Source organism: Schistocerca gregaria, chromosome 3 (assembly GCF_023897955.1).
Source record: "Schistocerca gregaria isolate iqSchGreg1 chromosome 3, iqSchGreg1.2, whole genome shotgun sequence".
Taxonomy (NCBI): Eukaryota; Metazoa; Arthropoda; class Insecta; order Orthoptera; family Acrididae; genus Schistocerca; species Schistocerca gregaria.
The window spans coordinates 569,368,232-569,383,695 of record NC_064922.1 but is presented as its reverse complement, the minus strand read 5'-3'; the positions used below and the strand labels follow the sequence as shown (position 1 = coordinate 569,383,695).

The window sequence follows — 15,464 nt, the reverse complement described above, 5'->3', positions numbered from 1 at the left end:
ATAACATCCCAGCTCCTCCACCAAATTATAACATTTCAGCTCCTCAACACCAAATTAAAACGTTCCACTTCAATTTGTTTGCACTTATAGCGATCCCAGCTTCCTCAACCAAATTAAAACGTTGCATTAGGAGGTGTCTGCTTCGTGCAAAAAGGTCTTGAGTTCATATTGACGACAACAAGTAATTTTTCATTACAGACGTTTATTTACAAACGGAACTGACAGACTTCACAGACTCAACAACTGACTCTCAGAGCTAACCGCACTGCATATCCGAACTGGCAACTGACAACTCCTAGGTGTATTAATATCTTTCCAAACAATGAGAGTCTTTGACAATGTTTTGTTTACAATACGATAGCAATTCACGACTTGAAACTAAATTAGACATTACAGAATTTTAGTACAGATTAAAGTAAGTAAAAGGATCAGTACATATAAATTCTTACAAGCATAATTTCCAAATAGATTTTATAACATTTTTCTACCAGCTTCTGGATAACCTTCACCAGACTTGCACCGACGTTTCCAGAAATATCTTGACATTTGATTCTGGATATTTCTTGAGTGATTTAGAACAACTATTTATATGTAAAATGATTTAAATCGTGTTTCAAAACGTAAATAAATCTTTTTAGCAATATTCCTTGATACAAATCGTCTTTCGAAATTAGGTTATGAAACAGTTTTCACAAGTTTTCGTAGTTTTGCGATCATAATATAGAAATTCTCCATAGAAAGTTCCAGAAGTGTGCATTAAACGTTCATTTACAGACTTTCTCTTTAGCTGGTGAGTTTTTAAAAGTATCTTGTCCATATTATACGAAATAATTTAGCTCAAAACTGATAATTTATACAATTAATGAGAGCTACAGCAAACAGTGAGTCTTTCTTTTACAAAATGAAATATAATTACAAAATTGAATGAAAATAGGTTACTAACACTAATATATATTTACATTAATTCTATTTTTGTTCTTTCTGTGCAAAATGTCCTAATATTGACACAGTACAATACTTAAACATCACCAAAGTTTCCCTTTACATTTTGCATATCTGTATCGACATCCCCTAAAAGTCTACAGTATCGAATACTTCAATATGTCCCAATATGTCCTGTAATGTTACAAGGCTATAAGCAATTTCAAATAACAAATGGCTGAAGCCTTGAATTACAGGTCAGAAGAACAACTCCTAGTAGCACACATTTCGACAAATACCTTGTTTTTCTTATAAATATACTTATTGTAAAACGGCTAAAGGCCTTGTTATGGAAGAAGTGAAATTATTGCTCGGCTGAAGGCGAGACATGACGTCCAATCACAAACGGCTGAAGGTCTGAATTATAAGTCAGAAGAACAATTCCAAATAGCACTTTTAAAATAAACACCTTGCTTTTGAAACAAGTTTGGTTAAAAATAGTTACTGTAACACGGCTGAAGGCCTTATCACGAAAGAAGTGAAATTGTTCTTCGGCTGAAGGCCACACCAACAATAATTATAAAATTACAAATATCCTTAAAACAAACATCACAAACTAAGGAATCAGGCCAGGCGTTTCTCAGCAAGTGTTCCAAGGGTGGGCCTGGGAAGGTAACTCAAACTTAAGATAAGGTGAGACTCGCAGCCAAGAGTTGTATTCACGTAACAGGATGGCAACTCAAACTAAAAGCAGTTTTAAAAAAATGGCTCTGAGCACTATGGGACTTAACATCTATGGTCATCAGTTCCCTAGAACTTAGAACTACTTAAAGCTAACTAACCTAAGGACATCACATAACACCCAGTCATCACGAGTCAGAGAAAATCCCTGACCCCGCCGGGAATCGAACCCGGGAAACCGGTCGAAGGGTCAGCATAAGCGCCGACCGACGGACTAACCAATCTGCCTAACGTCCGATCACCGGTACAACGATGGAATATTTTTAGGCAAGGGCGAAGAGACGGACAGCACTACGTCTTCAAAAAACACCCAAGGCCAAAGGAAACACTAATACCAAGGTAGGCCTTCCCCCCTCCCTCCCATCCCCCCCAAAAATGTGCATAGTACAATACAAGAGGCTGTCGTACTACACGCCGTGTCGGACAGCATCAACACGACGACGGAAGGTACTTTGTCGGAAACTAGGCTAACCTCCAGGACAGGTACCTGGAGCGTTAGCGGCCACAAGGCAGAAAATACCGCTGGCTGCACTTCACTAATAAGAACAATACTAAATTCAAAGATGAATAACAAATAGAGAAAGATGGCTGCAATATTTCACCGCCTCGAAACACTTCACTCGTTGCCGCCAGGCTCAGCGGCCCTGGGATCAATAATCCGCCGACCAGAAGGCGAGATCTCAGAATAGTCGACGTTGCATTAGCAGTTAACTCTTAACTTAAACGTCCTGGGTATGGAGTGCAACGAAGTCGTCGCTCTCGCAGCTAATCCTGCTCGCTGCTGCGCCCCCAACCGACGTGATGTCCGTTTGCCACTCCCCATCACCAAATCCAATACGCAAACAGCATTAAAATAACTGCTCATTCAAAAGCACAAGATTCACATGGATCCGGGAAAACAATTCCACCAGCAACTCACAATACTAAAACCAGTCACTGTGAAGCAACACGGATGAATTATAAGTCGTCACAAACACAGAGAAGGCAGAAGCGGTCGGAAGACCAAATGCACGTGACGGCCGACCGAACGACCAACCATCAGTCGCTCCCACTCTAGTGAACGATCCCAGTATAAATCGTCGACAGACAATTATTGCCATCAGGTCACTTCGACTGGCAGACACACATACACAAAAGTGAAAGTTGCACTACTCGAGTGTCACGGTCCATTCAACTAAAACTCACTGAATCCGATCCTCGACGTGATCGTGCATTCTCGCGACCACATCGTTCCGTCGGACAGTGCACGTGTGTCGCCAGCTGTCGGGAGAGTACTGGCTGTCCAGACCTCACTGCTGCTCCGTCCCAAATCCCCTAGCTCGACGCATGACGGCCCGGAAATGCTAGAGGCCGCTCCCAAGATGGTATCACAATACGCGCTATTGATAAGCGCTGCTGCTGCCACTCACGGAGACACAAGGCGAGCAAACATAGTGGCTCTAGTGAACACACTAAGAAAACGAGACGCCTCTATCGCTATTACAAGATGCCAAGCTATGAACGGCATCAACGTGAGCCCCACACGGCTCACACAATGCAACAACAGCTTCAAGACGCACAGTATCGAACATCTATGCAGCATACAGCAAGAGCGGAAGAACATCGTCTGCTCAGTCACAACGCGGACGAAAGTGTGTGTTGAGTGATTGTGACAGAGGGTCATTGAAGTCTACTGTGACGAAAAATAACAGCTGAAAAAGTCAGTGCAGAACTGAATGTCACACTCGCGAACCCTGTCAGCACCAAATCAAGACGAAGCGATCTGCATAAGCAGGGAATCGTAGGGTGAGCTGGAATTTCAAAACGAGTCATCATTCATGCAAATGCCGGTAACAGGCGTACGTGGTGTTGCAGCCATAAAATTTGAACAATAGAGCAACTGAAAAGAGGCATATGATAGACTGGGTCTTGTTTCACACCTCTAGTCAAGTTTAAGTCCTAAGAGTGAAAAACGGAGGGAGTTCAAGGATGATTTGTGTAGCCATATCGTGGTATTCCATGGGGCATGCAATATCACATTATTACTGCCAATGATTGCGTGACCATTTTGGCTGGCGGGTCAGTCCCAAGGGGCAACGTTTGTTTTCCAGTGGTGGCATTATTTTCAAAGATACTAGGGCAACAGTTCACGCAGCCTGCATTGTCCAGGGCTAGTTTTGTGAGCACGAGAATGATCTCCTCCAGTCTCCAGATCTTTGTGTTGTTCGGCCACTGTGGTCTACTTTGGAGAGAAGCGTGAGTGACCGCCATCCACCTCCATCATTGTTATCTAAAGGTGAAATTATCTTGTAGGAAGAATGGTATAAAATTGCCCTGAAATGATACAAGACCTGTATTGATATTCAACGTGTTTCCTACATCTACAGCGATCATTTTGGCACTATTTTGCGGGAAGAATAATATAAGATTCCATTTAAACTCATGCAAGATCTGTATTTATCCATTCCGCAACGACTGGAAGCTATTTTGGATACCAACAGTCACGGCATTTCACGCTTAAATTCTGGAAGACTGTTCATCCAAGCACTTTCATTCTGTTGCCATATCTTCCTACTCTTGAAAATCACAGGTGAAAAGCGCCTTTGCGTCAATGATTGCCATCCAAACTCGTGTATCTTATCCATGACACTCTCTCCGTTATGTCGCCATAATACAAAATGAATTGCCTTTCTTTGAACTTTTCAGATCTCCACTGTCAATCCTACATGGTAAGAATGACGTACCTCACATCAGTACACTAGGAGAGAAAGGACAAGCGTAGAGAAAGTGGTGTCTTTTTCTACACCGTGTTAGGCATGGCATTGTGTTGCGTTTTTGTGTTACCATACATTTATCCACCCTTTGTACTTCGGCGTCATGCGCACAAGACAAGAGTGCCACTCACACCGCAAATTGTTCGTGAGAGTTTCGCAAAAGGTCGACAGGTACTGCTTAAATGCAGTGCCTGCTCCGAACGGGGAGGGAGGGGGGCTCCCTGTTTATATCTGATAGACAGCAAGAGAGAAGCTGCCGAGTTACAAACAATTGATAATAGTTAAGGAAATGTTTGTTCGATACTTTATTGTCAAATCAGAAATGCAGACAAATACTAGAAGAAAATCTTGGGACGGTTCAACTGGCTAGGGAACCAACAACCAGCGCTGGGAAGTGTCACAACGTGGAGAAAAGTCAGATGGATCAATCAGGCAGTGTGAAGTCAGAAATGCAATCAGAGAGGGGCAGAAGAAGAGAGACAGTGAGCTTTCTTCTCAGTCCTCAGACCCCTGCATAAATTATGACGTCTATCATCACACTGAGTCATTCTCATCGTTGTTCCCTATCGAACGGACATACCCTGTGTTTCTATGCTGAATCTTTAAGGATCCGGTTGCAGTTCCCTCTCGACTCTCTTACTTCAGCCTGCAAATTTTGTGAAGACACCATGCCTCCGAGATAACACCGAAGAGGATTGGACTGTTTTGGGGGAGAAGACCAAACAGAGAGGTCATCGGCCTCATCAGATTATGGAAGGATGGGGAAGGAAGTCGGCCGTGCCCATTTCAAAGAAACGCTCACGACATTCGCCTGAAGAGATGTAGGGAAATCTCGGGAAACCTAAATCAGGATGACCGGACGCGGGATTGTACCGTCGTCCTCCCGAATGCGAGTCCACTGCGCCACCTCACTCGGTTATAACCACCGTAGACAAACACACTGAAAGACAGTAGGGTAATACTACGTCTGCTTCTTGAGATATGCTGTATCCTAGGGATAGGTCAGCCAGTGCGGAAAAAGGAACGATTTAAGCCGCCTAGAGCGTCGCCGCCGAATGACAGAACCCAGAGTATAGAAGTCAACCGCAGCCACACACATGACGAAAGGTGATCGACATTTCACTTCGTCGTCGCATTTTCCGCATACAACTTCATGTAAAACTGAGTGTTCAGTGGTAGGATGAATGATCCATCCCCCCCCCCCCCCCTTCCCCTCCCATGCCCCACCTGCTTATAAATATACACTTGTATTTTACATCCAATAATAGACGTCATGTGTAGGTTTGTTTTCAGTGTCAGCTGATTTTCATATATTAACTTTTCCAAACTACTTGAATTCTTTACCTTTTTGCCCCCCCCCCCCCCACCTAGTGCGGGGTGACTTCATCTGGAGATCAGTTTCTATCTATAAAATTCTCTTTCGCTACGTATTCGATCCTGAAGTGGAGCTACCACATGGTGCAGTCACATTAATGTGAACATCGTATATGACGACGTCAACATGCATTAACAACTCACAGAGGTCATATGGTAGCATTTGCTGTGTAGGGTACATAAAGCGTGTCACTGGGGGGCGCAGATGACGGTAATGCAGTAAATTAGCTATTTATCTGACGTCAAAAACGGGTCAAGAGCGGAAGCATTTCCCGAACGGCGAAGTTGTAAACAGGTTGGGTACCGGCTGGTTAAAGTATACCGTACGTGCCAAAACGGTACTATCCAGGCCGGCGGCGAGGTAAACGTGGCACACGATGGGCCATAAGTGACAGAGGTGGACGACCCGGCTGCGGAGACGGGTACAGCCGAACAGAAGTGAAACCGTTGAGCAACTGGACGCCCAGATGAACCAATCGGCTATAAACGGTATCTCCTGAACACTCGTTCAGCACGTATTGCTGCGCATGGGGCTCTGCAGCTTACACCTGTTTCACGCACCCATGCTCACTGCTGTACATCGGCTATGAAGGCTGGAATTCGCACACAATGTCGCAGCTGGAAGTACAGTGAGTGGCGAGCGGTGTCCTTAAAAGTATCTTCTTACCGCGGAGGGATCGAAGACGTATTGAAACACTAACTGTTTCTTAACAAAACAAAACTGAACGATGAAGTCCTTGCTTAAATATCCATATAACATAAATGTCTCTCCTATAACGTTGTCTATGATGTGCCTAGACCACGAACGGAAGGTGGTGGGAGGAAGATCTGGGAAGTTACGGGGCTGGTAATGCCGGTGTATGGCGGTTGACATACCGCTAGTGAACCCCACGATGAACTGCGCTCAGTATACCAGCTTAATGCGCTGATCTGAGACTGCTAGTACTTCCAACTTGTAGCGCTGGAATGGAATTCCTGATGCGGCCGGAAAGGAACTACTGGTCTTTCAGGCTTGGAGTGTTTGGCGTATCTGACTTAGAACAGTCCGGCTGTGGCACGTGGCCTCACGTAGCAAAATAGAGCCCTGCCGACAATACTCTCTGCGAGTTTGGCACCCACGGACGCTGTGGAGACGATGCGTAACTCCGTGATAGCCAGGCCATACAACGAAAATATCTCTGGTTGGTGAGAGCCGTTTACACAAGTCCTCCTCGCTAGGTGGCTGACCGAACGGACTGTCTTGTGTGGTGTGCTGAGGAATCGACTATCAGACGGATTCAACAGCCCTTTGACGTGAATCATGTTTTGTGCTCCATCGGACACATGGTAGCTGATGTGTATGACGTAATAGTCTTAAAGTGAACACCGTGCATGCATTATGGTCTGTGGGATGCTTTCAAGGCATTCTCTTTGTGATTTTATCTGGAAGGCACAATGGGTGAACACTAGTTTGAGCTATCCTTGGGGGCCATGTCCAGTTTATTTTTCCCCGGCACAGAGACATCTACCAGCAGGAGAATGGAACATGTCACACAGCTCCCAGTGAGAGTGCGCGGTTCAAAGAACATTGAGATTAGCTTACTGTACTGTGGCCATCAAACTTCCCAGAGTTAAACCAAGTGGAGTGTCTGTGGCGCAACCGCGATCGGGCTGTTCGCGCAGTGAATCCTCAGTCGAGGGAAGCAGCACAGCTGGCGGCGGCTCTGGAGTCAGCACAGCTGCACAGCGCTGTCGGTACCTCCCAAAGCGTCACTGGCTCTCTTGCTGGACGTCGGACCTCTCGCACCGGTCTGCCAGTCAAAACGCAGTTACTGAGGCTTTTGAAAGGTGGTTACATTAATGTGACTGGACTAAATTTACTGCGTCACGCTAACGAAATTGTAAAGTTCGAACAGACGACACACTTGATAGTAATGCAGAGCATATGTGTCTATGTAGAGAAATAAATTTTCCTATGATGCCTGTTTGACTGAATTTACCCAGAACACGTTGTTTCCAATTCACCGGGAGAAAGTCCCTCTCGATCGTAAGAGTTTCCCTACAACTGTATACAGGGTGTTACAAAATGGTACGGCCAAACTTTCAGGAAACATTCCTTACATACAAATAAAGAAAATATGGTATGTGGAGATGTGTCCGGAAACGCTTAATTTCCATGTTAGATCTCATTTTAGTTTCGTCAGTATGTACTTTACTTTCTCGATTCACCGCCAGTTGGCCCAATTCAAGGAATGTAATGGCTGATGTCCATTTGATGTATAGATTAGCACGGGGCAATAGCCGTGGTGCGGTACGTTTGTATCGAGACAGATTCCCAGAACGAAGGTGTCCCGACAGGAAGACGTTCGAAGCAATTTATCGGCGTCTTAGGGAGCACGGAACATTCCAGCCTATGACTCGTGACTGGGGAAGACCTAGGACGACGAGGACACCTGCAATGGGTAAGGCAATTCTCCGTGCAGTTGACGATAACCCTAATGTCAGCGTCAGAGAAGTTGCTGCTGTACAAGGTAACATTGACCACGTCACTGTATGGAGAGTGCTACGGGAGAACCAGTTGTTTCCGTACCATGTACAGCGTGTGCAGCCACTATCAGCAGCTAATTGGCCTCCACGGGTACACTTCTGCGATTGCTTCATCCAACAATGTGTCAATCCTCATTTCAGTGCAAATGTTCTCTTTACGGATGAGGCATCATTCCGACGTGATCAAATTGTAAATTTTCACAATCGACATGTGTGGGCTGACGAGAATCCGGACGCAATTGTGCAATCACGTCATCAACACAGATTTTCTGTGAACGTTTGGGCAGGCATTGTTGGTGATGTCTTGAATGGGTCCCATGTTCTTCCACCAACGCTCAATGGAGCACGTTATCATGATTTCATATGGGATGCTCTACGTGTGCTGCTAGAAGATGTGGTTCATACACGATGCAGCTCCTGCACATTTCAGTCAAAGTGTTCATACGCTTCTCTACAACAGATTCGGTGACCGATGGATTGGTAGAGGCGGACCAATTCCATCCCCTCCACGCTCTCCTGACCTCAACCCCCTTGACTTTCATTTATGGGGGCATTTGAAAACTTTTGTCTACGCAACACAGGTACCAAATGTACAGACTCTTCGTGCTCGTATTGTGGACGGCTGTGATACAATACGCCATTCTCCAGGGCTGCATCAGCGCATCAGGGATTCCATGCGACGGAGGGTGGATGCATGTATCCTCGCTAACGGAGGACATTTTGAACATTTCTTGTAATAAAGTGTTTGAAGTCACGCTGGTACGTCCTGTTGCTGTGTGTTTCCATTCCATGATCAATGTGATTTGAAGAGAAGTAATAAAATGAGCTCTAACATGGAAAGTAAGCGTTTCCGGGCACATGTCCACATAACATATTTTCTTTCTTTGTGTGTGAGGAAAGTTTCCTGAAAGTGTGGCCTTCCCTTTTCGTAAGACCCTGTATAATCAAGTACATAGCATGCAATTAATCTAACATGAAATAATGAAGTAAATTTGAAAACTAAAAATAAAAAAGATAATCTAATTAAACTGGAGTCACTCATTAGCCGACAATACGTTTTATCATAATAAACCAAAGTAAAATCTGGTTTACTCATGTTTGGCTTTTACTTTTCGCCTAAGCACGCAGGATCTGCCCTTTTCTGGAAAAAGGAATGGAGTGGACAAGAGAGCTGGCGTTCTGCATCTCAATTGACGTCCTTCACCATGCCACCCACATGGTTAGGGTGACCTCTTTCTAAGGAATATGCCTTCAGCACTTCACGGTACTCACTATATGCGTCCCTGTCGAGGTCACTCAGGAATCGCAGAGCCATGAGGTTCCATGAGGGGTTCTCGCTGCAGCCAATCAGAAGAGCGACATTCCAGAAAATTATAACGGACCACCCTCTTGTTGACATCACTTTCTAAAGCAGCTCCTGCCATCACAGTAATGGCTACGCTATCAACTCCTAAAATTTTATGTCTTCATCACAGTTAATGTTGACATTAACAAGTTTTTGCAGTGAAACGGCCAGCTTCCACTGGTGAAGTGCAAGTTAAGAATAACATTAGAATTCTGCCTTCTCCATTAAAAAATAAATAACTTCAATATTTTCTTCAAAACTTGTTTTCAAAATATTTTCATTTTTCGTGATTTCCCTTAAAAATAAGAAATCCTACGGCGTTGTGTCTATAAAATTGTAAAATGTGCATGTCCTAAATTGATTCTATTTTAAACACACATTCCAATGAAACAATTTACTTTTATTGTACAAAGAGGAATCAGGTACCGAATTACTGTATCTAGGGCCATCAACACCTTATCAAGTACCCATCGGAGAACTGAGAGTTTTTCAGTTTCTTTCTGGTCTCGCGTACTGGTGACACAAGCCGATCCACGAAGTAGAATGGGAGATCTCGTTCAGGATGATTTTCGGATCCCTCGTTACTTTTGTAAGAGTATCCTTATCGAAAGCGTTTTCTTACGTTTCTAATCATATTTTAGAAGAATAAATGTCTTTAAAGAATACTCCATATTGTTTCTGTAGCTGTGAATTGAGAAATGCATTGGCTACACAGAAAGTATAAGACAGTAAACAGAAAAAGACTGACAAAAGTTGTTTAAAGAACATGGAACAGTTTCATTAACACAGTCATCTTAACACTCTCAACCAGAAAAGCCGCAAGACTAATTTGTTTGTTGCTATGAGACGGAACAGCAACACTTTGACTAAAACTGCTGCTTTAAAATTAAAACAGAAATTACATTTAATGTAACAACATAAAGTAATTTCTTTCATTAGGCGAAATAAAAGTGTTGTGCAAGTAATATTTGTTGCAGGAGAAACTGTACATTTCATTCCTAATTTGGGCACCGACGATAGAACCGCAAGTTAATGGCAGCCTTCTGTCTGAGTCACCGATAACTGCCTTGAAGGAGGGTCGTTTCAGCCATGTACCCATTATGATAGGTGGAACATCAGCTGAAAACGGTGAGTGGTTACTAATAAGGAAGCGTATTATTGGTAGACATTTCTGTATTTCACCGATACAAGACTATTTATTAGCTTCTTTTTTTGTCGTATTACTGTTTAGAGATGTAACGTTTCTCTTTGCAACGCACAGTAATATAGCAAATGGAAGCCCATTACATTTGTGTCGATTTCTTTGTAGATTTAAAGTATAATATACCACTGTTATTTAGCAGAAGCGGCACCGCTCCAAGATTATCACTTTTTCACATTAGCGGTTAACAAAGGTTCCAACCTTTAACGTTGCAGGTCATATTGATTCCTACATTGCTCCCGTGACAGGATGAAATTTTCGCAAAATAGAGTTTATTAATGATTTTAGGAAAGTGGATAAACTTCTTTTTGCCTTATTTATTTACAATAATAACAAATCTGCAAAGATATCGTCTGTCTATTCGTCTTTTTTAACACGTTTCTCCGAAACTGCTACGGGAATTTTGATGGAGTTTTCGCAGCTAACTTCAGCATAGCTTTTGCACGGCATAGGCTTTATTTAATCAAAATCGGATCTCGGGAAAAGGTGGCGTACTTAAATGTAAGTTTTATCCATATTAATGTTATAAAAGGGAAAGTAGCTCCGCTACGTTTTCATGGCTAACGCGATGAAATTTCGTATGGAGATAGCTTGAAACCTGAGGAAGAATGTAGGTTGTTTTATACATGTATTATAAGTTCCTTACTAATTTGAGGAACATTTTGTGAGAATGCTTTTATCGATTGGTAAGTGCCATGTGATACGATTAAAAGCAACGAACACAATGATTACACCTTTTTCGATGTGTTTAATTTATACCTCTACGCTGTTTGTTGCTCAATGTACACAGTGGTATAAAGCATAGCTACTTCTTTAGCACACTGCATTGATGCGCGCTCCTGCCCTTGCTCCTATGTACACACCGCTTGGCCTCGACTCTGCACACCCTGACACACTGTGCAATGTGGCAGGTTGGGAGAGCGTGCGGCGCGCAACCAAACTATGGCTACCCGAACAGGCTGACACGTGAGGGCAGCTGATGTTACGCGTACCATACCTTACGTATTCAGCATCACTCGTCGCAAAAAAAAGAAACTATTGATATGCTTGAGCAGTCTCAGGCATCAGAAAGTTCTCCAGGAGCCTTTCTATGTAGCTGTGAAATTTAAGTTCATAGTTGTTTTTTTTTTTGTTTCCTCTGTTTAGAAACTTGATCCAGCTAATAAAAGTTATGTCTGGTGAACTCAGTAGACAGGCGATGGTGCATAGAGCTTCATGCGCCTTCTCAGTTGTAGCAATGGAAACTGAATATCGGCGATTGTACACCGCCCTCTAATATAAGAGTTGTTACATTCACTGATTTCATACAATGCCCAACTACGAAACTATAACAAACTCTACTTTCAACGAACTCCACCACCTTATGAAAATGTTGAAAGTACAGAGAAATTTTTGGAAATTTGTGCTAAGGTCTTAAGGGACCAAACTGATGAGGTCATCGGTGCCTAAGGTTAACCAATACTTAAACTAAATTACGCTAAGGACAACACACACCCATGCCCGAGGGAGGACTCGAACCGTCGACGAGCGGGGGGGGGGGGGGGGGAGGGGGTTTGGGCGGGGGGGGGGGGAGGGGGGGGGAGATACAGGGAAAAGAACATCTGTGAATTCAAAATTTAACCATAGATAGTATTCAGTATACTGAATCACAATGTAGATTGAACGAGTAACATGCTTGGAACCTGATAGAGAATTAGCCTACAAGATGGATGATATGTTCCTGCAAAAGCCTACTCTCTTCATGACGGCGGCTCTTCTGAGGCCATTGAGACAACACACTTCTACACTCATGCAATTACAAACACGCTAAATCGGACTCATTTCAGTGGCTGCTCACGAGTTGACAGGGAGTGTTCCCTTCTTGAAAGGCTGAATGGCTGGATACGAAACTGAAAGATCTGACCAGTTATCGGACAGCCCTCAGATTAGGTCGATAAATAGAAAATCATTGAATTGCATACCTGAGACGTACCTAGTGCCCGGTATCTGACCGCCTCCACACACTGGTACTAACATCACGGCGGCGTTTGAATCCCTCATTCGTCAGTGAAATGTACCCAACGCCTCCGAAATGAGTCCATTTCCTCATGTTCCCTTGAAAATCTTCATTTTTGCCTGATGACTCAGTGATAGAGTGGGAGACGTGGAGTTGTCATTTGACTCCTATAGTATGCCTAAAAACCAAGTAGATTATAAGGAGGCGGAAACGTACTGTCTGGGTGGAAATACGCAAAACGGCAGTGCTCAGATACGACGCATTTTTCTCGGGATAAATGTAATCCATTTATAGCATCTGGTGTAGCTGGTCGCAGGCTACAGTTACTAGACTGATCATCTACGTATTGCGTCTCATGATAGCGTATGGATGTGCGAGTGACGTCATTACCGTGTACATCAATTCCATGTGAACTGCGTTTAGTTTACCTTTACTACACAGGCTGCTGCACGTATCGATATGTGCGGTTAAAGCAGTAAAGATCTGACCCAAGTTTAAGAAACGCCATTATGCTAGTCTTCGAGGTGGAGTAAAATATTTTCTGAGCAATTTATGTTGGTTGCAGAACAGATGAATACTTATCCCGACTCGACTCTGTGACACGACGTGTTATATCTGCCTGGATGCAGCATTCTGGACGCAGTGAAGGTTGGTGATCATGAGGGCACACCTCTAATGGGTTGCTGTAGGCATGTTTGTCAGAGCTGTGTAGCCGGGCCTGCACGTGTTCCCGTTGGATTTACTTGTTCCGTACGTAATTTGAGATCTGCCCGGAAGTGAACACAAATTGTACATTCATACTGTTCACTTTTTCAGACGTGCAGTGCAAACTATTTAGATGCAGACATGCAGCATATGTCATGTTATCGAGAAAGTAGAGTCAATTGCGTTGATATGCAGATAAGCTGAAGAGAGAATGTATGTGGGAAGACATGGGGCTGAGCTGATTCGTTTCGACGAAATCCACTAAAGATTAATAATTTTTACGGTTTTTATCACGCAAAGGAAATAAAGCTGTCAATTCGTTGTGCTCTTGATGTTTCATAACGTAACTGATTAATCTATTAAATACTTTCTAACTGAAATTTTAACTGGAGTCATCATATTATTTTATCCAGGAGAGCTACATTAACTGTAAGGCAGAATGTGTTGCAGATGTAACAACACACCACCTATAACATTTATTTTGTAACATTTATATAGGCAGTTGTCACTCTTAATAAGTAGTTGATGAATGTCAATAATTTTGTCCGTATTTCTACTTTGTCTAGAGCTACATTAATTATGATTGTGGCAGCTGAAAGAGTAGAAAAATCCCTGTAGGATACGTAGTGATGGCACACATGTCTTTACTGCAACTATTGGAGGCGCAGACATCATTTCCTGTTTTGATAACTGCAGCTAAAATTTGCAGTTTTTCTTAACTTAAGTTGTAGGCTAACTACTGCACATGGAATTAAGTATCAGACGTGTTTTGTTTAGATTTTAGCTCTCATCTGAAGGCACATTCCCATTTTTAATTCCATTTGCAAGTAAAAGTTCCAAGCGGGGCTGGGGATGCCGTGCTGCTATTAAGTAACTTAGAGGCTTCAATTTTCTGGGAAAAGTGTGCCGAGGGCTTAAAGGAGCAGCAGCTATCTTTCTCTGTCGTATTATTCAGCACCGCTTGGTTAAGTCTGAGTGGTGATCCGCTCGTATGCTTTACGGTGGTAGAAGTTTTTGTGTCTTCGTTGCGAGGCACTGAAATATTTTGCATCAGTTCAGTATGACTTAGAGAACACAGTTTTATTTCTGCCGGTTGTTCACCAGAACCTGTATTTTTGCCAGTAAAGCGATTTTGCAATGAGCCCTAGTTTTAACTCAAATGGTCACTCAGGATTTCGATTTTTTTTCGCCACTGATGAGCGCTTAAGGTTATAGAAAAGTGTGTCGATTGGATTACCAGTTATTTGTGTTCGTGTGCCACCGACTGTGTTGTCCAGCCATTTATGAAGTGAGTTTGCCAGTTACTATATTGCGGGTTCAAGGTAAATTTCAATTTATTGAATCTATTAGTAACGTAGAGTTTATCATCAGCACACCAAAACTTATGTGATGTTCTTAGTGATAAACTTTATTTTCTTTAAATCGTTTGTAGCTGGGGTACATTTATTTATGTCTGCTGCACCAACCATCAAACTAACTTTATTTTAAATCTGATTAGTACATCAGTGAATTTTATTATTTTATTATTGTTTAAAGTGACAGTAACAGGAGTAAGGACATCAATTACACAACGCCACTAGAGCTGTAATTCTCATACAGTCTGTGGTTATTATCTAATACTGTGGCTGATTAGTTAAGTTCAAGGAGAGTGTTTGAGTTCGTCATTTACCTGGTGACGTCGAATTGGAGACGACAAGTGTAGTTGTGTAATGTGTCGCAGGGTTTCCAGCGGATGTAACCATAGCTGATGCTATCTCAACTGGAGCATCTCAACACATAATCGCGGTTCCTGTTCAGTTCCAAGCGAATTTTATCATAGTGTATCCTTTCTTTCTGTTCTGCTTGTCTTAGATACCACTAATTCTGTACTGAAAATATTAAATATCCACATTTTCACAATTA

General features: G+C 42.9%; 1 protein-coding gene across 1 annotated transcript in view; it reads left to right on the top strand.

The window, feature by feature from the left end:
- The window catches only part of LOC126354407 (juvenile hormone esterase-like), an 82,665-nt gene that overhangs the window by 47,155 nt on the left and 20,046 nt on the right, over positions 1-15,464 (top strand). The window contains exon 6 of the mRNA XM_050004019.1: positions 10,638-10,788. Within this exon, the coding sequence (XP_049859976.1) occupies positions 10,638-10,788 (151 nt within the window). The remainder of the gene's footprint in view (positions 1-10,637; positions 10,789-15,464) is intronic.